General features: G+C 40.2%; 4 protein-coding genes and 1 long non-coding RNA gene across 10 annotated transcripts in view; 2 read left to right on the top strand and 3 right to left on the bottom strand.

Annotated features, from left to right (window-relative positions):
* Nucleotides 1-3,009: 3,009 nt before the first annotated feature.
* mtg2 (mitochondrial ribosome-associated GTPase 2) lies at nt 3,010-8,202 on the bottom strand. Its single transcript, XM_042003157.1, has 6 exons — nt 7,751-8,202; nt 4,608-4,755; nt 4,123-4,238; nt 3,811-4,029; nt 3,582-3,720; nt 3,010-3,487 (listed from the first exon to the last, which is right to left on the bottom strand). The coding sequence occupies exons 1-6, from the start codon at nt 7,976-7,978 to the stop codon at nt 3,093-3,095; spliced, it is 1,245 nt and encodes a 414-aa protein (XP_041859091.1). The 5' UTR covers nt 7,979-8,202; the 3' UTR covers nt 3,010-3,092.
* LOC121651188 lies at nt 7,867-11,634 on the top strand. The gene is made up of 3 exons (XR_006012405.1): nt 7,867-7,996; nt 8,932-8,978; nt 11,557-11,634. It is a non-coding gene; the product is annotated as an uncharacterized LOC121651188 (long non-coding RNA).
* Nucleotides 9,069-22,707, bottom strand: part of LOC121651185 (calcium-responsive transactivator-like) — a 14,661-nt gene continuing 1,022 nt past the window's right edge. The window contains exons 1-11 of one of the 6 annotated variants that reach the window (XM_042003158.1): nt 17,509-17,616; nt 16,703-16,779; nt 16,532-16,616; nt 16,271-16,403; nt 15,644-15,871; nt 14,037-14,201; nt 12,400-12,501; nt 11,880-11,972; nt 11,595-11,714; nt 11,367-11,494; nt 9,069-11,061 (exon numbers count right to left, since the gene is read on the bottom strand). In XM_042003158.1, the coding sequence (XP_041859092.1) occupies nt 11,035-11,061; nt 11,367-11,494; nt 11,595-11,714; nt 11,880-11,972; nt 12,400-12,501; nt 14,037-14,201; nt 15,644-15,871; nt 16,271-16,403; nt 16,532-16,616; nt 16,703-16,779; nt 17,509-17,577 (1,227 nt within the window). In that variant the 5' untranslated portion in view covers nt 17,578-17,616 and the 3' untranslated portion in view covers nt 9,069-11,034. The other 5 variants (XM_042003160.1, XM_042003159.1, XM_042003161.1 and 2 more) reach the window with 5 other exon arrangements.
* lsm14b (LSM family member 14B) lies at nt 18,641-21,421 on the bottom strand. Its single transcript, XM_042003164.1, has 8 exons — nt 20,998-21,421; nt 20,721-20,884; nt 20,514-20,640; nt 20,210-20,398; nt 19,981-20,067; nt 19,719-19,877; nt 19,274-19,394; nt 18,641-19,175 (listed from the first exon to the last, which is right to left on the bottom strand). Exons 1-8 carry the CDS (start codon nt 21,116-21,118, stop codon nt 19,013-19,015), a joined length of 1,131 nt encoding a protein of 376 aa, XP_041859098.1. The 5' UTR covers nt 21,119-21,421; the 3' UTR covers nt 18,641-19,012.
* The window catches only part of LOC121651183 (transcription initiation factor TFIID subunit 4-like), an 18,493-nt gene continuing 18,178 nt past the window's right edge, over nt 22,393-22,707 (top strand). The window contains exon 1 of the mRNA XM_042003156.1: nt 22,393-22,660. Within this exon, the coding sequence (XP_041859090.1) occupies nt 22,393-22,660 (268 nt within the window). The remainder of the gene's footprint in view (nt 22,661-22,707) is intronic.

Here is a 22,707-nt window from a genome sequence, read left to right as displayed (position 1 = left end):
AGGTTTAAAATGTTCTACAATGATAAAGCTTATACTTGCAGTTGGCTTGGGTGACCCTTAGCGATCCCTTTGGTAGCACCAATAGGAGTCCTAGGCTGACATCCCACAATAGTTTAGCACCTCTCTGTACTCCTCTCTCTTCTTGTTTTATTCTTGTAAATTATATGTTATTACTGTTGTCATTACCTTGTGTTTATCTTTAATTTTTTCTAGCAGGTATCTCTAGCCTGGAGTTAAGAAGTATGTTGACCCATCTTTGCTGTTTTTTCGTTCGACGGACCAACCCTTCCTGAGTCTTCTTCTGCTGAGGGTGTTTCCTTCTGTAAAAGGGAGCTTTTGTCTCCAGTGCCACATGATGGCCTGCACGTGCTAAGGCCAGGGGATTAAATTGATCCATTGGTTTGCCTAGCTAGGTAATTTTTCATGAATTTGTTGTACACGACTAGTTATAATGATCTAAACCAGGGCTACTCAATTCGGTCGTACGAGGGCCGCAATCCAGCAGGTTTTCCATGTATTCCTGTACCAACACACCTGAGCCAAATTAATGAGTTATTGTGTAGAACCTGATTGGCTGTTAGAGCCACCTAATTTGACTCAGGTGTGTCTAAACTAATGTAGTGTAGAATGTAAATGATTTAACTGGATTGCAATTGGATTGTAACTTTAAAGTGATTTGATAGTAGATTTAATGAAATCTACTCTTAATAGCGCAAATTCCGAATAAAACAAAAGTGCGGAAAGTGTGTAAGAGCATGAACCTACTTCTCATGAGGAAGTACAAATCTGGAAAATCTACAAATCCTACAAACCTACATTGTTCAAATTTAATAAATATCTACAGTGCTTCTACTAGTAAACAGTGTGTCTTTAGATGTAATCAGCCTATGGGGGCTGCTGGAATTTAAGCAGCAAGGTCCTGTCTGCTCTTCCATCGGGATATCTATAAAATATAATCTTGAGTTTTCCCCACCATGCCTGCAAAACATAACAAACCAACCAAAACATATCATGAAATCTCAAACAGTGTTAAAGCAAATGACAGCTGTGCCTTCAGATGAATACGGGTATTTAAAGAAGTTTTCACATGAATACTCTATTCATGCAACATGTGAACAGCCTCCATGATCACCCTGGAGGTTTACATTCTCCACAGGTTACATTCTTCCTTCTGGAAGGCCTGGAAGACCCTCCTTAAAGTGAGAGAAGCAAAACATCTTTCCAGAATTTGTCTAAGTCCACACAGAAAAGATCCACTCTACATGACTGATAAAAAATTGTGTATGTCCGTGCCGGAGTCGTTAAAGAATTAAAGGACAATTATGTGGACTGTCGTGAATCTCCAACCAACCGAGGAGAGTCAGGCATTATGTTTAAAGTCATGTGTATTTTGTGCAGAAGCTAAAACAGGTTTAGGACATGTATGTTGTGTAAAGCTCCGGCACATTTTCTAGAGAGGAGAAAACAACAGGAAATGGTATGCTGTCACTGGGATGTGGTCTGATTGACCAACTTTTCAGTCTATCCTTCCAAAGAAAGGGCTGTCTGGCCTCACCACAAAAGTCAACATCCTGGTTCAGCTATACATCTAGCTTGGAGAAAGAATACTGTTAACAAACAGTAAGTAGTCTCATTATTATACATTTTATCAACATAAGGAAGAAATAACATTATGATACAAACTTGAAAAAACTACAACATGCATGTATATCCATGAAAACATAGGTTGATTTAGCAAAAAGTAAAAGTAGTTATGCATCTTTTTAGTCATGTTTTGCCACCTATAGGGGCTGAGTTTATTTTGGTATTCTCCTGCCCCCTAGTGGCACAATTTAACATTGCAGCTACAAACACTACTGTTTGGACTTTAACTGTGCATACAGTACATTGCAGACAGTTATAACTTGAAAATCAGAATAAACTTCTTATTTACTGTAAATTGCTTTTTTGGATATAAGTGGAAAAGAGGTTTAAAGACAGGCCTATTTGTCCCACAGTAAGGGGACCCTGTGGTAGTGTTGTTTTCGGGGGGTTTTGTTGCATGTTTTAGATTTATTTGGCCTCTTAGAGGGAAGGTTTGTTCATATCAATGCATGGCATCTCTTCTCTTTTCTATCCATCCATTCTTTGGCCATACCTGCTGATTCCAATGCAGAGTTGCAGGGGTGCTGGAGCCTATCCCAGCTGCTATCAGGTGAGAGGAAGGACACAACCTGAACAGGTTTCCAGTCTATGACAGAGCCTTCTCCTCTTCTCCTTCCACTGAAATAAAAATAACCAACAAATCTTGTGTTATTCTGCTGTTGTTCATTTATTTTATTCTTCATCTTTTCCTGAATTCTTTTAATACAGTTTCAAAAGATCATGTTTTTTATACTATGGGAAGAAACCAGAGTACCCTTCCAAGGTAAGAACTAGGAACTATCCTGCTGTGCGGTGTTAAGTTTGCTGATAATTTCCATCTCTCTGGCATTTTCTAAAACATATCTTTTGTATCTTCATGTGCACAAATGGTAAATGGACTGTGCTAATACAGCACTTTTTCTAGTCATATGTTTACAACTCAAAGCCCTTTTACACAACATGACACATTCATCTGATCACACACACTCACACAACACTTTATTGTTTTTATACTAAGTGCTTTCAGTTATCACACACATTCATACCCTGATAGACACATCGGGGGAACATGGGCTTTCATGTCTTGGCCAATGACACTTCAGCATATAGTCTGGAAAGCCAGATCGATCCACCAACACTTCCAGTTGGTGAACAACTTCTCTTCTACCTGAACTACAGCCTCCTAAAATCTATTTGTTATTCATTCATTTTCTATACTGTCTTTGCTCTATTTTAGGGCACAGAATGGCTGGAGCCTATCCCAGTAACCATCAGGTAAGAGGCAGACTTCAGCATAGCGAGTTTAACACATCGACAGACTTTGTAATACCTGTACATGCCATGTAACACACAACTGTTCTAAACTATAAAAGACAAAACACAAAATTTTCCTTTTTATATATAAAATATGTTTATTAAGCAATTTAATTACAATCAACCCATCCAGTGCTTTAATATAAATATATTTCCTACCACCTTGTAGGTTTGCCATCCCCACTACCTTCTTCTTGGAGGTAGCCATCGTACAATTCTCTCAGGTGGAGGATTAGTTCCTCTGTGTTTTGTCCAGTGAGAGCAGACACGGGTATTACCCTCTGGGTGACATGGCTCCTCAGAGTCCCAAGCTTCTCCCGTGCTTCAGGTAGGTCCATTTTATTGGCTACAATAACCTGGGGCCGCTGGGACAAACCAGGTTCATACTTGTCCAGTTCATAACGCAAGTGCTGAAGCTGGGTCCAGGGCTCCGATGTTGACAGATCCAAAACGAAGAGGAGGAAACGACAGCGCTCTATGTGGCGCAGGAAGGAGATACCCAAGCCTCGGTTTAGATGGGCTCCTCGAATGATCCCTGGGATGTCAGCAACTGTTCAGAGTAAAGATAAAGGCACAGCATATGCATCAACTATATACACATGAGAATCCTATATTCTATCAATGGTCTGCTTAAACCCAGCTACCTGCAACTTGCTCGTGATCTCTGTACTTGACAATTCCTACATGTGGGTTAAGTGTTGTAAAAGGGTAAGCAGCCACAGCAGGCCTGGCATTGGAGATAGCTCTCAACAGTGAGGATTTCCCAGAATTTGGGAAGCCAACCTGAGGGTATTAACACATAACAGAAAAGCTCTGAACTCGTGCAAGCCATAACACTGAAATTTATTTTTGAAAGAGAGTTTTCCCTCTCACCAGTCCTGCATGGGCCATAGTGTGCAGCTCCAGCTGGAGGACCCGCTCCTGGCCTGTCACACCCGGGGTTGCAGTCATTGGGGCACGGTTCTCATTCGATAAAAAGAATCGGTTCCCCTTCCCTCCAGCCCCTCCAAATACAGCCAAATACTCCTGACCATGCTTATCAATGTCCAGTATGGTTTTACCCTGTTCCTTCACTATAGTTCCTAATGGTACCTTTAATAAATAAAAGTTACAGAAGAGGACACATGAAGACAGAAACAAAAGAGAAAAAAAACTGTACATACATGATTAAATGCATGGACTCACAGAAATGTAGGTTGTGCTGCCATTCCGTCCATAACAATTCTTTCTGCTCCCTGATTGGCCATCCTCTCCTTTGTAAACAGGAAGCACTTGTGCCAGTGATTTGACAAACCTGTCAGCTGAAAGCATGCCAAGGAAATGGATGAAAACGCATTATAGGATGATAAGGATAATTTACTTCAGTTTCTCCAAGTGTTGTATGTTTTCATGTCATGTTTTGCTACAAAAATATTCAGTTTGACATTCCTTACTCCTTAAGCATCTGTTTCATACAGCTAATCTGACATATTTAGGGTTGCTTCAGACAGAGAGTGACAATAGTTACTTCAGCTATTTTTTTTATTCTTTTACATTAAAGAATATGAACAAATAAAAACAGGCCTGTAAATAAGAATTATATGGGCCATTTAATATTAAAATACTAAATGCCATGATGAGGAAACTGAACTATAAATGAATGATTGTCAGTATTGCTGTAGCCTCCTTACCCTTTATAACGATGCTTCCTCCATCCCCTCCATTCCCTCCATCAGGACCACCCCACTCTTTTCTTGGCTCACTGTTAAAGCTGCAGGCACCTTTACCGCCCGATCCTGCTACCAGTTTCACACGTCGGTGGTCCACAAAGTGACGGGTCTGTGGTTTACATTTTAAAAAATGCAGTCAGATCAGGACATATAAGAATATTCACATTATTTTTTTTAGCAGTTTACCAAAGTATGTTCACAGTTTACTATTCGATAAATAATAAACTACGATACAGATAAAAAATACAGCTTAAACCCTTATAATGGAATGCTTTTTCTGGGTCATGAATGAGGTCCTGCCCCAAGTGAAAGAGTTCAAGTATCTTTGGGTCTTGTTCACGAGTGAGGGAAGAATGGAGCGGGAGATCCGAAAGGCGGATCGGTGCGGCGTCTGCAGTAATGTGGCCTCTGCATCCGTCTGTCGAGGTGAAGAAGGAGCTGAGCCAAAAGGCAAAGCCCTTGATTTACAGGTTGATATACAATACGTTCCTACCCTCACCTATGGTTACAAACTGTGGGTAGGGACCGAAAGAAAGAGATCACAAATACAAGCGGCTGAAATGAGTTTTCTCCACAGGGTGGCCGGGTCCTCCCTTAGAGATAGGTTGAGAAGCTCGGTGATCCGGGAGGGGCTCAGATTAGAGTCCCTAATCCTCCACATCGAGAGAAGCCAGATGAGGTGGCTCGGACCTCTGGTTAGGATAATAATAATACATTTTATTTAAAAGCACCTTTCAAAACACCCAAGAACACTGTACAAAAGAACATTAAAATAGTTTAAAAAAAACAATAAGTACAAAACAAAACGGAACGGAGGACAACATAAAGATGGAGAGTGACTAGATGGCATAGGACTGTCTGAACAAATGTGTTTTGAGTTGTGATTTGAAGAGAGGAAGAGAGTGTATGCTACGGATGTCAGGGGGAAGAGAGTTCAAGAGATGGGGAGCAGAGAGGCTGAATGTAATGATGCATGCCGCAGAGTTTTGGAGGAGCTGCAGTTTCTGGAGGGATTTATTGGGGAGACCAAAGAGGAGACAGTTGCAATAGTCAATCCGGGAGGTAACAAGACTGTGGACGAGGATGGCAGTGGTGTGGAGGGGTGAGAGAGGGACGGAGACGAGAAATGTTTCTCAAGTGAAAATATGCAGACCGGGTGATACTGTTAATGTGGGAGTGAAAGGAAAGAGTGAAAGTAAAGAGTGCTGTCAAGGACGACACCCAGACTCTTTACCTGATGGGAGGGAAGGACAGTTGAGTTGTTTACGGAAATGGGAAAACTATCAGATTTGGAGAGTGTGGGGCGTGCCTACCAGTAGGCACTTCTGTTTTAGAACTGTTGAGTTTGAGGAAGTTGGATGAAAACCAAGAATGAATTTCTTGTAGACAGGTGGTAAGAGAGGTTGGTGGAAGTGAAGAGGATGGTTTGGTAGAGAGGTAGAGCTGGGTGTCGTCCGCGTAGCAGTGAAAATTAATATTGTGTCTGCGAAAGATGTAACCAAGTGGAAGAATGTAGATAATGAAAAGGAGGGGCCCCAGGACTGAGCCCTGGGGCACACCAGCAGAGACAGGGAAAGAGTTTGATACATGGGATTTCATTTGAATGAATTGTGTGCAGGTGAGGGGGATGTGAGTGATGCCGATGGATGAAAGTGTAAGGAGATTGGAGAAGTCATTTAAAAAGTCCTTATTATGTTTTGGAGGACGGTAGATGGTAGCAACAATTGTAGGAGAGCTTCCAGGCAGCAGTGAGGCAGAGTAGTCGAACGAGAAGAACACGGGAGCAGCAGCGACAGACACGACTTTCCAACTCTCGCGGTGTAACATCGCGAGACCTCCGGTCCTGCCACACGTGCGGGTAAGGCAGGTGTAAACAAACCCCGGCGGGGCTGACTCGTGGAGCGATGCAAAGTCATTTGGCTGCTGCCAAGTTTCAGTCAGGCACAAGATGTCCAGCTTTTGATCCACAAGAACATCCTGCATCAGATGCCTTTTGCTGCAGAGAGAGTGGATGTTAAGGAAGCCAAAGCTGACGGTGGTGGAATTGTTCTTGGCCGCAGGGTTATCCGACCTAAGCAGGCTGGCCAGGACACTGTGATTAACACCACGGCCAGCAGTACGGGGATGACGGCGAGTAGCGGACCAAGTTGATTTTATGGAGTAAGAGTCAGTGTAATGAAGCTTACCGCGCGATCCGCAGTGAATGTATCTCCGACGGGGCTGAAGGGCGATGTCCGGGTGGATGTCAAGACCAGGTGGTGGCTGTGGAGTGCAGGTGTGGCGGCAAAGTTTTAAAAGTTCAGCAGCGGAATACTGGAGGAGTGCGCCTGCTTGCAGGTGGACAAGAGACACAAGGAGCCAGCCGACTGCAAAACAGCATATGGTCTGATGAATCCACATCACTTCTTGTGAAAAGAAAAGCGAGCCAGAGGTCCCAGGTAGGAATTTGTCGTAAAATAATTTTAAATTTTACAGGTGAGCAGCGGCAACAGACATGCCAACGTTCACTCAACCGGAAGTCAATCCAAATTGACACATAGGATGCCTCCTGGACACCTTCCTGGTGAGGTGTTCTGGGCATGTCCCACCGTGAGTCGGCCCCAGGGATGACCCAGGACACGCTGGACGGACTACATCTCATGGCTGGCCTGGGAACGCCCCGGGATCCCCCCTGGACAAGCTGGTGAATGTGGCCAGGGAGAGGGAAGTCTGGGCTTCCCTGCTTTGCCAGCTGCCCCCACAACCCGACTGGAGAAGCTGAAGAAAATGGATGGATGGATGAAAGACGCCTATTAATGCAGTTTTACACCACTGATGGATAATAAACTATAGCATTTTTTAAGATGACAAATTGAGCACAGCCATCTACAAAAGGTCGTACCTATTACTAAAAGGTGGAGAAATAAACTTACATTTGTGTTTTAATAATCTAGCAATCAGTTATGTAAACAGCAGACTGACTTCAGATTTAAAACACACTTTAAGCAATAGATGAAAAAGGAAAAAAAAAAAGTAAAGAAAAAAAAAACGTTCATTACTAATAAAATTCATTACCCTGTGGTAGTCTTTAAGAAAACTGATAGGACACTAGATCAAACACCTACCAGCTTCTTTTCAGACATCTCTCTCTTCTTTTGGTTTCCTTTGACTTTCGCGTAAAGCGTTAAGGAGATACTGACATTTCTGACACCTCCTGAACGCCTCCAAAGCGCTGATACAGGACAGAAAAGGCCCAGTTCGTCCTTTGGGACCTCTTGTATAAAAGTGCATCTTGAAAGTATCTCCGAGGAGTGCCAGCAAGCTCTTTTAACTCTCGACAACACTGCAAGCATTGTGCGGCTCTACAGACGGTAATTTAAACTAGCTAAAGTTGATTTGAGATTGTCAACTCACCTCGTTTTTCGGCATAGAAATCGCTAAAAGCAAGACAAATACAGTATAGTCTGAATTTTAAGTCATTAATGGCTGGTTAAATTAAATGGTTAATTCGAATTCAGAAAGGACATGCTTTTATTTTTAGCAGCATGTTTACTGACCGCTCTATAGACTACGGAAACCGCGAAAGGACATAAAGTTAACCAGATCGACAAATAGCATGTTTAGTTTTTCCTGTCTAGCACTCTACCGCCACCTTCTGTCCTGGAATGTGTATTTCAAATTTTAAAAGTCCCCTTTCTCCTAAAATTTAAATTCCTCAATTTTTCTTTTTCTTTCTTCCTTTCTTTCTTTCTTGTTTTTATGGAACCAGGTTCATAACTTTGTTCTTTGATGTATGTTGAATGACAACAAATTAATCATAATCTTGAATCTTAACTTACAAGCTGAAATAATTTGCACTGCAAATATATTTTTTCTCTACCTTCGACTCGGTATCTTTAACATCTCAGTGTGCACCAACCTTCAGTTGGTAAATATATAGACTGTATAAACACGATTTTCAAATTCCAGACACAGGTAGAACAACAGCGGCAGATAAACAGGGTCAAAAGTAGAGATGATGTAAGGTTGTGTGGTAATGGGGCTTGGAGGAAAAACAGAGAATGAGTCAGGAAAGGCCAAGGACATGGGTACCCTCCTGATTAAATAAAAATTACATTTGTTCACCATGTTCTCATTCATGCCTTTTCAATGGCTAAGTGCATCATCTGAATCTTGAGAACAACATGTGTATCCACAATCAATCTGTCAAATAAATGTGGAACAAACAAAAGTGAAAATATAAATCCTGTCAGTGTCTTTCATTCATCCATCCATCCCTTGTCTATAACTGGTTATTCTTATGCAGGGTAATGGGGCCAGGGGGAGGCTGGAGCCCATCTCAGCGGCTATCAGGTAAGAAGCAGGGTACACCCCATATCTCCAGTCCAAAAAACAAAAACTCGTCATATGCAGCTTCTTAAAAGTAAATATTCCAGACACACAAAAGGTTAACAGCAGTTTAATTTTTATATAACAAAGAGTAACAAAAGACAGCAGAAAAGATCAGGCAATGCAGTCGTACAACAGATAAGCATATAACATTCATATTTGGATTATGCACATCAAACTCAACTCTCTCCTTTTCTAGCAATTGTGCAAACACACACACACACACATACACACAAACAAGGTGTGCCATCCATGAATAATAGCACACAAACAACTGGAAAAGACTTGCCATACATGTTCAGTTCACACTTACACGATACACAGTTAACAATCCATTATAGTACAGAGAAGCCTGTGATTGTCAGTGTTGAGTGTTACTTAGTCATTTAGCTGTTTGACAGCCATGTATCTCTTTTTTATTACCCCCCTGCAAAATGACTGCAACTACTGTGTTGTTCTGCCCTCTGAGGTAAGTTGAGTTTCAACAGAATACTGCAAAGCTGGACCCTCACAACCATACTAATAACTGTTGTACATATACTACTAAAAAAACAAAGACTTAAGAGGTGTTGTCTGTCTAAAGCAACAACAAAATAAACAACAAAGACCTAAAACATGTCGATTTTGTAATGATGGATGGATGGATATATATAATAAAAAAGAAAGTCTTTGTTCAACACATAAAATTAGGAACTTAGTCTAAATATTAATTAAACTGTAATGTCAGTTATAATAAAACATTTTCATGAAAAAGAAACAGAAATAGTAAGAATTATGCTTTGTTAATATCTTCAAACAGGTCATCCGTAAGTCACATAAATACATAGAAAATATTCTTGGAAACCTGCAGCATGACTTTGAATATGCAGAGATAAACCAACCACTGCTTTTGCTAATACTGCATGTCAAAACACTACAGATAATGATAAAATGTGGGTTCACCATTAGAACCAGCTTCAAAATGACTGACTGGGCGTATTGCACTTTTTGAAGTAGAGGTGCAGGACATGTTACTCTTTTGTTCCTGGATCGCTTTGGCTTTTTGAGGACCGCTTCTAAACAGTCTGAATCGCACAATAATACAAAATATCAGACAATACGTAAACTGTCACTGCAAAATAAAGTGCAGACAAAAGTGGCAATGCATTTTCATGTATAAAAAAGAAAGGAACAAATCTAGTGAATGGCACCAGACACTTTTTAACTCTGCACATATATGTCTCTGCAAGAGCAATGCCACTAGAACATAGTGTCAGAAATACTACCACGATGTAAGATTATCATGGACAATGACACACACTTTTTAATCTTGATCAGTCTGCTATCTATCAGGCCTATTACCTCAGTGAGACATATGTAACATGAATACATTTAATGTTAGACCTCACAGCAACACATCACAGTTTGACCTACACAAACAACCCCCCTGATCAGGCTAGGTTTTAAGGACCAACAGTTTTATCTTCACTGAATTAATCTCCCCTATCTTGAGATAAAGTACCTCAACTAGGACTTGAAGCAAAAGCTTTCCATAAAAAAAGAAATAAAATACCAAGGAAGATTTCCTTCAAGGCTAATTTTCTTTTCAGAGCCACACTGTTTTGAACACAGAAATTCTGCTCTGCACACCAGATAAAAGGACATCAAAAAAGCTAGTAAAATTAAATAAGTGATAAAGGTCAGGGATTCAATAGAGAATAGTTAATAGAAGAGCATCTGCAGGAAGCTGAGGCAGATCTAATGCCTCTGCTGCTCATTTTTAGGAGCTTATATGGAACATTAACTGATTCTGTTGTGATTCTGTAAGTAATCTGACTTTTCACAGGTAACCAGTCGCATTTCATATCCTCCACTATCCTAGTAGCATGAAAGGAAGAATAACATTTGACTAGAGCATGTAATCATAGTTGGAATGATGATAATGAAAGGATAATAAATCTGATGCAGCCAGATCTTCTAATCCAGCTGAGTGCATTATTGTGGAACCGCTCCATCTTCCAACAGTAAACAGTGTGATTCCTTATTGTGGATAATTTCCATACTGACCCTGAAAAGTAAAAAAAGAAAAAAATATTACAACTAAGTATATATATTTTATATGTTTTCTTGTTATCTTCTCCCATTAAAAAGGAAAAATATATTTCCTCTGCATTGATTCATAATGTTTTTATTACAATATTAGTAACTTGAAGTATTTGTGTTAAGAGAACTAACAAAAACACATATTTCCCTTCTGAATTTTTAATTAAATGGTTCAAAATCAGTATTTAATTTCTACCTAAAATGATTAGATTGAAATGTCAGATTATTTGCATCCATTTGATGTGTGTTTAATTGGAATTAGTCATGTACCTGGTCATAGGTGTAGGGCCTCTGCGTTTGTGCTCCTGGGCCTCCCTGGGAAGAGCGATAGGATCCATACTGTTGGCTCTGACCCTGTTGATACTGAGAATACTGCGATGAGCCTCCCTGGCCAGGGCCTGTAAATGCAAGTTAAGTTTATTTGCCCATTTTTATGTATTTTAGTGTTTATGTTTCCCAGACTGCACACAGTAAATGACGGCATATGAGTTATTGTACCGTATCCCTGTGGCTGCCCGCTGTAACCTTGTTGGGAGGAGTACTGCTGCTGGCTGAAGGGCTGCTGCTGGCCAGAGCTCTGCTGATATGGTGGCTGCTGCTGACTGTACTGAGAGTTACCTGAAGGTATAAACACCAGATACTAATGTCAGGTATGAAGTGTGAGTTTTAACCCCTTATCGCAGTTTTGTTTAGAAGTGCTCTAGCAAACTAAATTGAAATTTGCTGGAAAATATTACAAAAATATATCTATATTTATATATAATAAATATATACAATTGTTACCTCCTTCATAGTAATGCTGTGAAGACTCATCAAATGATCTGTCATAGCCTTGTTCACCATATGATGACTGTTGATATGAGTATTCCCCGTGACCTGTAGAGAATATAATTTAACACACACCAAAGCTCCCCTGCTGTGATAAAACCCGCTGACATACAGCAAATAAATGACTAACCTGAAACTCACAATTCATGTAAAACAACTAAATTAAAAGCAAAACCTGCTAGTTTCAAGGCCTCTCATTTAAAGCTTAACATGGAACGCTAACAGAAGCACCCTCATCCGTTCACTGCAACAACACACTGAAATCTGAAATTTCGGCACACCGGTGGGGTCAGTATGGACACAGACACACTGGCAGAAAACAGAGTTAAAATGTCAAAATTGAGTTTTTTGTGTGTGTGTTTTTTATCTGTCAATCTGGCTTGGGCTTGTGCAAATTGCACTGAAAGGAAATGATATGAACTGTTGTGGAGGGGGTGTAGTTGAGAGCTGTGTGTTCATGGATGTGCATGATTACCATCAGGGTAATACTGCTGGTTTATGGGCTCGCTGGAGCTCTGAGTGTGTCCATACTGCTCTCCGTAGAACTCGTCTTGTCCCATGTACTGCTGTGCAGATCCTGCAAGACAGGCGACACCGCGATTGGTTAAAATGTTAAACCAATTTGCCGCTGAGTTGGACACTAAAGGGATCATAATTTTATTCTGTTTATATATATATTTAACTAATAACAATAATGTTTAATTTTGAGATATAATAGTTAAATAATTTTAAAGAAGTTCAATTCTATGTGGGTGTATCTGACTTTTTGGTTACTATTTTCTGTTTTAAACCATTTCTACCTAAATGCTGGTTGTTGAGAGATTTCTAAGGATCCTCATGAAATTATTACCTCTTTAAGATTGTTTGCCTTTTTATGTCTCTGGAAAGGGGGTGTAGTTGAGCCAGAAATTTGTGCCTGATGCAAATTACTCCCCTTGGTCCTACTCCTTCATTTTTCAGAGATAAGATCCAAATGGCCCCTGATGCCTTGTCTGAAGGCCTAGCTAGATAATCACTATTCCAATATCTTCAAAAGAAAAGGGGCATCTTTTATTGGAAAAAGTGGAGTGGGGACCCATTCTGTAGAGGCAAAAGCTAAGGGGAGGATCTGGAATTGGACCTTTAAACAGCAAAATTATAAGTAATAATATTATGAAACAGTTTCCTGGCAAACCTAACTTTTAGAAATTGTATTCAAAATGAAGAAAATGTGCTGAATAATTCAATCCATAAATTGCCATTATTAAGGAGAAAATTGGGACTACAGGAAGCAAGATATCAGGGATAATCTTATCTCTGCTGGCCGGTGGTGTGCAGAAACTCCAGATTCCACTTTTCCCACATGCTATGAGTTTTAGCAAACCAAATCATAAAAAAAACAGGATCTTTTAACCAAATCTTTAGAAATCTCTAATCTCCTTTTCAAATCACATTATCTCCCTCGGTCCATTAGAAAACATTTTGATCAGATCACCTCCAACAAGTGCAAATGACTTCAGAGAAACTTATGTTTCACTTCCAGATACGACAACAGAAAAAACAGATAAAAAAAACATTGCAATAGCCAAGTAATCGATACTGGAATGGTTGGGAGTCACCAAGCAATTCCACAACACTGCTCTGTTTGGATGCACTTCATCCAGTTACAAAAGGGTGGTGGTGAATGAGGACTGAGTACAAGAGTCCCATCAATTTTATATATCCAAATTATGCCTGTTCCACACCCATCACATGACATAACGGACTGAGCAGAACCATTATTAGTCACATAATGACATAGCAAGTTAAGTGATTTACAGAGACAGAAACGTAATTTGACAAAACTCCAGTCTGCAGAGAAGTGTCTGGAATCGACACATTTGCAGATGTCTAAAATCACTTTCCCTCTGTGTTCTTGATTAAAACCACATTCCTCATCAGGAGCTTTCACAAAAAGCATAACATTTCTAACTGCCAACATCACAGTTGCAAACCTGTCAACCATTTCTCTCAGTTAGTTCCACACACACAAACACACACCCATCAATGCACATTAGAACTCAAACACAGCCCAAATGAACTCACTGAGCTGAGTGCCAAACCAAATTAGCATGAGGGCGTTTTCCTACCTACCTTGCTGAGAGGAGCGGTAGGATCCCATGGGCCTCTGGGACATCATGTTGTTTCCTTGACTGCCCTGCCCCATCATGCCCAGTGGCTGCTGTCCCTGATAATGTTGGCCCCCAGCCTGGGCTGAGGAGTAATGTTGACTGGTAGACTGTTGGTGCATCATTGAGACTGGGAAGGAGGTGGGATTATTGGGGGAATGATCTCACACAATAAACTTGGTTAAATACAAGCATTCAATGCACAGCCTTCACAAAGCTAAAAAGTTGCACAAGTATATGTACAGTAGCAGATAAATGTAGCAGGAAGTCCACGGCAATCAGGGAAAAGCCAAAACTGATCCAAAGCAGTCAAGACTGATAAAGAAAAATCTTTCAAGAGATGCTTTGAAGATGTTTCTTAGAAATAAAAATGCAAAAAAAACAAAAAAAAAAAACAGAAAAAAGGAAGAAACAAAAAAAGCCATGAGAAGTTAGCACAACTCAAACAGATACACAATAAAAAAAAACACAAGGACATCCAGGGAGAGAAGGGCTGCATCTCAGCGTCAGGCGTCAGATATTAGGGAGACTAAGAAGCAAGAACAGAGGAAGTAGACGACCTCACTGATGAACTGAATGTGGAGGAAATCTAAATACTGACTTCAGTACATTTGTGAGAAAATGTTTTTGCATTTGATAAAAACATACAAGGGTAACTCCTAAAACATCATCCAACGTCTTTACTTAAAATATCTTCAAGATTTACGTTGCCTCTTGTCTGATGGCAGTTGTGGGTAGGATAGCCCACCAGCCATTTTTAATAAGATAGAACTGGGATAGAGAAAAAGGTGGGTTGAATTTGAGTGACCACAAACCAGTTTTCCAGTTTGCCTCAGTTCATTTTGAATGAGTTTTGGTCCAGAGAAGACAGCTTGGTTTCTGGATCATGTTCATATGGCTTCTCCTTGCATGACAGAGCTTTAATCTGTATATGTGAATAAAATGGCAAACTGAGTTCACGGAAGATCATTTCTGGAAATGCCCACACAGCTATTTCCAATACAGAATGCCTTCCTTTAGTGCAGTGCCACCTCAGAGGTCCAGGATCACAGGTATATCAGCATTGATTTTTCTTTTTGCCCTTCGGCACAGAGAAGCCTCCAGATTCTCCAAATCCTTTGATGATATTGTACACATTCAAATTTACTCATCGAGAAACATTACTCTTAACTGCTCCACAACCTGTCGATGCAGGTTTGTGCAGATTGCAGAACATCTCCCCATCTTTACTTCTGAGAGACTCTTCCTCTAGAATATGCTCTTTTTTAAAGCAAATTGTGTTGCTGACCTGTTGTCAGTTAACCTAGTTGCAACATGTTGCTCTAGCTATTTCTTTTTAGCACAACTGCTACAGTTAAATTCAAGATGAGTTAATGTCTTTTATGACATAACAAAATGTCTCACTATCAACATTTAAAAACTAGACCTTTTCTATATTCTGTTGTGAATAAAATATTGGTTTATGAGATTGAAAAATCATTGCATTGTGTTTATGTTTACTTTTTTTTAGATTTGCGGTTGTATCAATACAACCTAATGTCTTGTGACTGTGCTCCTCCACACCTGGCTCACCTTGGCTGGACTGCATGTTGAGGTTGCTGCGGGAGGAGGAGGAAGAAGATGGGGATGTGGCAGAAGAGGAGGAAGAACCATAACCAGGCCCAGGGCCCTGGATCATGCTGCCCTGGGAGGAGGGCACACTGTGGTTGTAGCCAGAGACCGAGCTACCATAGCTGCTGGTGGAGGGAATGGCCGACTGCACCAGACCAGACTGCTGCTGCATGGGGGCATGGCTTGGGCCTGATGACACACGTGCACAGTCAGAGCAGCCAGCACATGTTCTTATATGGTGTCACATCATGTTTATCATACTCCCACATTCAGTTCATCCTAACAGAAAGCTTCTATGGTCGGTAAAGTGAGGAATGTTAGGTTAAAATTCATCAGAGCAGAAAGCAGAAATGAAGATAGGTGCAAACAATTCAGACTCTCCAGCTTTACATAAATTGACAGATACCTGCAAGCATTAAAGTGATATAGAAGAAGCACTAATGCAAACAGGGTGTGGTTACATGCGGCAAAGTCAGGATCAGAGAAGCACAAAGGTCTGGAGACAGACAGTGAAAAGGAACTGTATGTTTGTACAGCAGGTATGTGGCCTTATGAGGGAAAAAATGTAAATTTGTCAATAACTCTCACCATTGCTCATTTGGCTCTGCATCATGGAAGTGGGGGGGAGTCCTGGTGCCATGCTGTCATTAAGGTTGCTTGGACCATGGCCCCCACTCTGACCCATCCCTCCAGGACCCATGGACATACTGGCAGTTGGAGGCTAAAAATAAAGAGACATATGAATCATTACTTGCATTAATTCCCATTATCTTTCTTTCTTCCTGCAAACCTCATTGTTTTTATTAATGAACTGCGTGACATGCTCCTAAAATGACGTATTAAACTTACCGCAGGTAGTAAAGACTGCATGTTCTGATTTGAATCAGCTATTGTGGCCAAATAAACAAGATTCCTGTGCAGGATCTGCTGATACCTGTCAAAGAAGAAATTTGGTACAGCTTTACTTTTGCCAGATGCAAAGCTGATATTGCTCTAGATTAAGTAACACATATCACTTACTGTGTGCATTCAGATGTCTTTCCTTTGCTTTGGTAATCCATAATACATTGTATTAAATGATGATTTTCATCCAGCATCTTTTGGGAACATAGAACAACTTCAGTCTACAACACATTGAATGCATGGTTAATTGTAAACTAAAATATCTTGTGTTATCCTAAAATTTCAGCCAGCTTTGGAATTTTTTTTCTTTTCTGGATTAATTTAATTTATTTTAAAATTCACGATAAAAACTAAATTTAAATGTGAATTGTCAGTCTTTATTTAGGACACAGAAGACACTGGTCTCAAGGTTCATATAAGGATAACAGTGTAACATGGTTTTTCTTGAACTGCTCATTTCTTTCCAAACCACCTTTAAATTATTAGCTGCCAACAAAATTTTTCCCTCCAAGTAATTGGATTGCATTAACCTACAGAGAGATGGGAGTCTGCATGGAAACTATCAGACACCTGACTGTCGCGCTTAAAAATTCCTGGAAACAAGTCACACAATCGGAAGCACATCTGTAAACATGTCCATCCGTCAGAAAGAATCAGTGAGGATGACAGCATCATCGCTGCCTGAGCTCAAAGCGGTCGCCTCCATCATCCGACACGGCTTTGTTTGCTTCGCACCTTCAGCCGACTTACGTTACAATACCAGTTGCCATTTCTTTCATTTTCACCACAGGCTACTTTCCCTGCACCGGAGGTGGATCCCTCACACTCCCATCCACAGTGAAATATCTAAACGTAAATGACGCGACGCTTTCAAAATGTTTTGTTTTTGCTGCTTCCTCTTGTTTCTTTTCCTGTTTTTTTACCTTTTGAATGGTTTGCTGTGTCACCTCCCCTTTACTCCTGGGGCGCGCCGATGAAAACGCCACCGACATTTTGTCATAAGGGAAATAAAAGCGCTCCTTTTATTCTAATTTTTATTATCTTAAGCGCAACCCTCTATTTGGCTACATAGTTTTTCCATTACCACTAAACAGGGGGTCTGCCACCTTCAGATCTCTGTCGCCAAGGAAGGAAAAGGTGATAACTGCTTCTTTATCTGAACAAAATTACAGAAAACTTGTTACTGTTAATAACATTCATAATATGCGTTCAAATTATAACGCAAACAATAAATAATGTAATGGAGGAATGTCCCTCTCCCTCGGATTTTGGTTTAGCCCGGACAGTGAGTAGCCTACCGTTTTTCCTCCTCACTGTATTCGGGCCATCCTTTGATTCGTGTCAGCCAACCAGTCTGCAGTTCAGCCGCTTAGTGCACAAATATTCTAGGGAATAATATTTCTTGGAAAAGTTGCTTTTAAAAGCTCAAGAATTTCTTTGGGTTATGCATTTTTTGGCTAGTTTGGCTGGCAAATTTTTTATGTGCAACAGAACCCAAATGTCCTACATTATACAAATTAATTTAGTATTTCTTATATTTCTAAGGTTGCATTAAAACACACACACACACACACAGATTACTTACCAAAAGAAAGCCAAATTAAAGATCTCCTGAACAAAACCTCAAGTTTAAACTTGCTTGTGCATTATTATATTCATATCTTCTACTTTATCATTCATTAAGATTATTCATATTCTTTAAATATTTTACTATATCAAAATTTAGAGTTTAGCAAAAATAAATTATTTGATGGACATGTGGTGGCTAATAACTATACTGTAAAGAGTAATTTTATTTAGAATACACTTTATTTGGATTTGCAAGTGAATACTATTTATTGATTTTGTATCAGTCTTTACTGTATTGTTGGCATGATTATGTTTTAATTGTATGAATTGTATATGACAGACCCCAGGAAGAGTAGCTGCTCTTAAAGGAGATCCTAATGAAAAGAATAATCTAAAGTTCATACTGCATGAGACAAGATCTGCAATTTCCAGTTTATCCACATTAAAGCCACTTGTGGATTCAGTATAGCAAAAAAGAAAACAGTAAACATGTAAATATGTTTAGTTCATTTTATGCTCACATTTACAATTATCATTTGGAAATTAAGTGAATATACAAAGATTAAACACACTAAAGAGGTCAATTCAGAGTTTCACAAAACAAATACATTTTCTCAAAAACAGAAAAGTTGACTTAAATATTAATCTCCCATAAAAAAAAAAAAGTTTCTCAAAACATTCAAAAACAAAAAGTTACTATCTGCAATATAATCACAAGATAGCTGCCACAGGGGTGGGAATGAAAGGAAAAGAACTTCATTTACAGGGCCAGAACAAATGACAGTCCATTTAGGAAATAAAAGATGGAATTATTGAAAAAGGTGAGTTTGCTAGTGCCCTCATATCAAACTTCAGTATTTACAGCAGTCCACTCTGGCTGTGTGAAGGTACGAGCTGAGCAGCACCTCGTCCTCTTACTCTTCGTCCAGCATAGCCACCTCTGAAGCCTTGGCCCCTAAAGAACCGTCCAGGGACCCCAAAAGTCTCCAGATTGCGCTTCCGCTCTTCTGCCCAAGTTAATCTGAAAGAACCGGTTGACACAGAAAAGCATAAGCTTTATGCTACAGATGAAAGGGAAATAAAAGTGCCTGAATAACGATGGAAATGCCACAAGATCACCTGAACCCATTATCAGATGAGATGTTGTCAAAGAAAGACTTCGCCCTGTCATAGTAGCATTTTGGCCCACATGGTTCATTTTCTGAAGTCGAGCGAATCCCCTCTAGCTCAAAATTTCCATCTGCACGAAAAACGAGAAAAGCATGTACTACAACTATAGTAATGAACTTGAGGGCTTAATGAAAAGAATATCTTATATGGCCTTTTTAAAAAAAATATTCTCAGCTCAGGTGTTCAGTCAACTTATCAAAAATAATAATAAAAAAAAAAAAAAAAAGTGGTAAAGAATACAGCTTTAACACTAACTTGAATGCTTCTGAATTGTAAAACTGTGCCAAAATAGAGACTAATCTTTGAACACCTAAGCAAAAAGAAAAATGCATTCATCACCCCCAAATCTATTATTTGCCTTATTCCAGCTAAGCCATTTCATCTCAGAACACACCAGTTACATTTTTCCTTTCCTGCACCTCCCTCTCGAGCTCCTCCTTAAACTGTGCATTTGAGGAGTCAAAGTCAAAGTCTGTGTCAAACTTAAGGATGGGAGATGGAACGTTAGCCACCATCAGCTGGCCTCTACGACGGCTCCTGCGCCTTTGTGCTCCTAAGGTGAGTTAAAGAAATAAAAATTGTGCAGTTTGTATAAGAACTTGCAAGTTTTTGGGAGTATGTACTGAATTTAACCAACTTGCATTGCTAATAATTACCTTGCTTTCTTCTGGGTGGTGGCCTGTTTTCAATATTCTGCCGCCATGTTTCCTGCTGAGAAGTAGTCACAACTGGGCCTGGCTTAACTTAAATAAAAAATAAATAAAAACCCTACTCTCACTTATAATTCACAACTATACATGTAGATAGAACTTAAACCATCAGTTCTCATTCAGTTAGGTGGCTATAACACAAAACATTTGCTCACTGTGGTTCTGCAGCACTTACTAGTGGCTCTGCAGTCTCTTTGAGGTCGAGAACCCTCTCCTCTGGTCCTCTGGGCCCTTCTCCTGTCCCACTGGTGCTCCTGTGGCACAGTTAAACCTGTTCTCTGCCTCGGTCTTTCAACTTGAACAGTTTGAACAGCCTTTTCCACCATGGGGCCCCGTCTAGAGTGCATGTCTGGAAGCACAGAGCCTGCATTTAAAAAAAAAAAAAAAAAAAAAAAAAATTAAAAACCCATTATCAGGGAAAAAAAAAAATCATGTGAGTTAATGGTAAATATGAAATCAATCAGTGCTTTCTGACTTACCAATGCCAAGAGCTGCAGCATATTGTTGGTTGAGCACAGAACTGGCTATCTGATTAAAGGCAGGCATCCTTAAGGGACTGAACGGCCCAAGAGTTGAGTAGATTCCTGATGAGCCTGCACTGGATGACTTAAATGAAAAAGGTAAAACAAGTTGACATACAGTCTGTACAACAGAGCACTGGGCCATAAAATTACTTCATGTTGTACTTGAACAATAGCGGGATCTGGGGGCAGGCCATGGTGAGATCTTGGGGGTTCACACAGTGTGATGTCCTGGATATCACTTCCCCGGAATGTGATGTATTCATAAACATCATCTTTGGGAGGTGTTGGTCTATCAGTGAGTCGTCCCTCTGTTCCAAAACACCTCACTAAGTAAAAGATAAAGTTGAGAGGAATAATAAAAATAATAATAAAAATCAAGATGAACCAAAAATGTAATTTTTAAAGAAAAATTAGGCCCCCAAAAGGTTGCACCACTCACCTTTTGCCAGCACCACTGTGGAATTGATTTTATCAATTGTATACAAAATCCCCTCATAACGATTCTGGGCTTTGGAAATCAATCCTATTTTGCATCCAATGTATGGCTTTGTTGAAGCCATTGCTGAATATAATTCAGGACGAATGCAAATGGATGCTGTGGATTTGTTAAACGACTTGCAACATAAGGCACAATTCAAGCCTTTAAGGAGCCGGAAACAATTTATAAACGTTCACAGGTGTCTTAAAACCACGCCCATTGATTGAGGCTTGTCACCTGCCAATGCCACGACAATCACTGTCAGTTCCTGCAACTTCTGAGTTATGCTGGGCTCACAACAAACGATTTTCACGATCGCAGACTAAAAACGGAAGTCTTTAGGAAATCTTAGGAGCTTTACAGGAGTCACAGCGCGCTCCCGTCATCTCGGTCGTTAGGTGTAAGCTGGTAATCTGCGCTGTTTAACGTCAATCTTTCCCTAGTCTTGGATCTGCGACAATATGAAACATGTTTGATATTATCGCAAATGAAATTCTTCCCTTGTTTGCTTTACTGTGGGCAGATCAGCCCTGTTCCATATCAGCTGTCCAACATATCACAAAAAAATGCTAAAAGAATCTAGTTGTAGTCTTGTAAAAAGTGACCCCAAAAGATTCAGTCTTTGTCAAATCTCAGTCTGAGACTAGGCTGAGACTTAAAACTCTAAACAGTTGTCTTAATATGTGAGCTGGTAGTTTTTTCTTTTGCAAATCTTTTAAAAGTCTTCTGGTGTAAACCCAGCCATACGTGTGTTACTGCATTTTTCCCATAGATAGATAGATAAGGGCACTGTGTGGGGGCGGGAATGCTTTGCTGACATATTTAATTAATAAGAAATAGGTTGCAACAAATACTCATTTTATACAGCAGCCCCGGCATAAAGTTGCGCACATCACTGCCAGTTTTTCATTTAACTGCTAGTCTCCACTCCTAACAATCTTATTTTCTAACTTGCATTAAAAAACAACAACAAAACAAAACTCGTCTGTATCTGCTGTGGGCTTCCGAGAAAACAACACGTACACACGCACACGCACTCACATACACAAACAGCATATCCGCAGCCATTTTGAGCTACTCGAAGTCTAGAATAAAGTTGAATACATAAAGAACGCATCGGCTGTGTAAGGAAATTCGCAAGGATATGTTGCATAACATGGGAGTATTCTTGTCTAACAAAGTGTCCCCATTCACCAATCACTGAGCGACGCTGTTCCTCTTTTTCTACGAAAGTATCACACTGCTCTGATACTGTACTCTGCGGCTGACAACCATTGTGCCAGGCTTTATTTTCTTGTAGGAACCAATCACAGCGCCTAATGGGGTTGCGTCATAGAAGGTGCATCCAATCGGCGCATGCGTCTCAACAACAAGCGTAGCAAGGCAAAGATGGCGGCGGGCTCCGATTTGTTAGAGGATGTTTTCTACAACAGAGAGGGGGACGAAAAAGTAGTTAGTGATCTAGTCGGATCTCTGGACTCTGAGCTAACAGAAGCAAGTCACGCCAACTCAACGGCTAAGGTTCAGTATACAGCAAACCACGCCGGCAGCTCAACTGTAGGCAGTAATTTTTATGTTCAGGGCAGCAAAATGGGACTTTCTCAACTAGAGCTTGCTAAAGCAGGTAAGATAGCTGCGCACTCCGGTTAGCTAACAGTAGCTAATTTTGGT

The sequence above is a fragment of the Melanotaenia boesemani genome, chromosome 13 (genome assembly GCF_017639745.1).
Source record: "Melanotaenia boesemani isolate fMelBoe1 chromosome 13, fMelBoe1.pri, whole genome shotgun sequence".
NCBI lineage: Eukaryota > Metazoa > Chordata > Actinopteri > Atheriniformes > Melanotaeniidae > Melanotaenia > Melanotaenia boesemani.
Note: the sequence above shows the minus strand (reverse complement) of the source record. Positions and strands in the feature narration are given on the sequence as shown.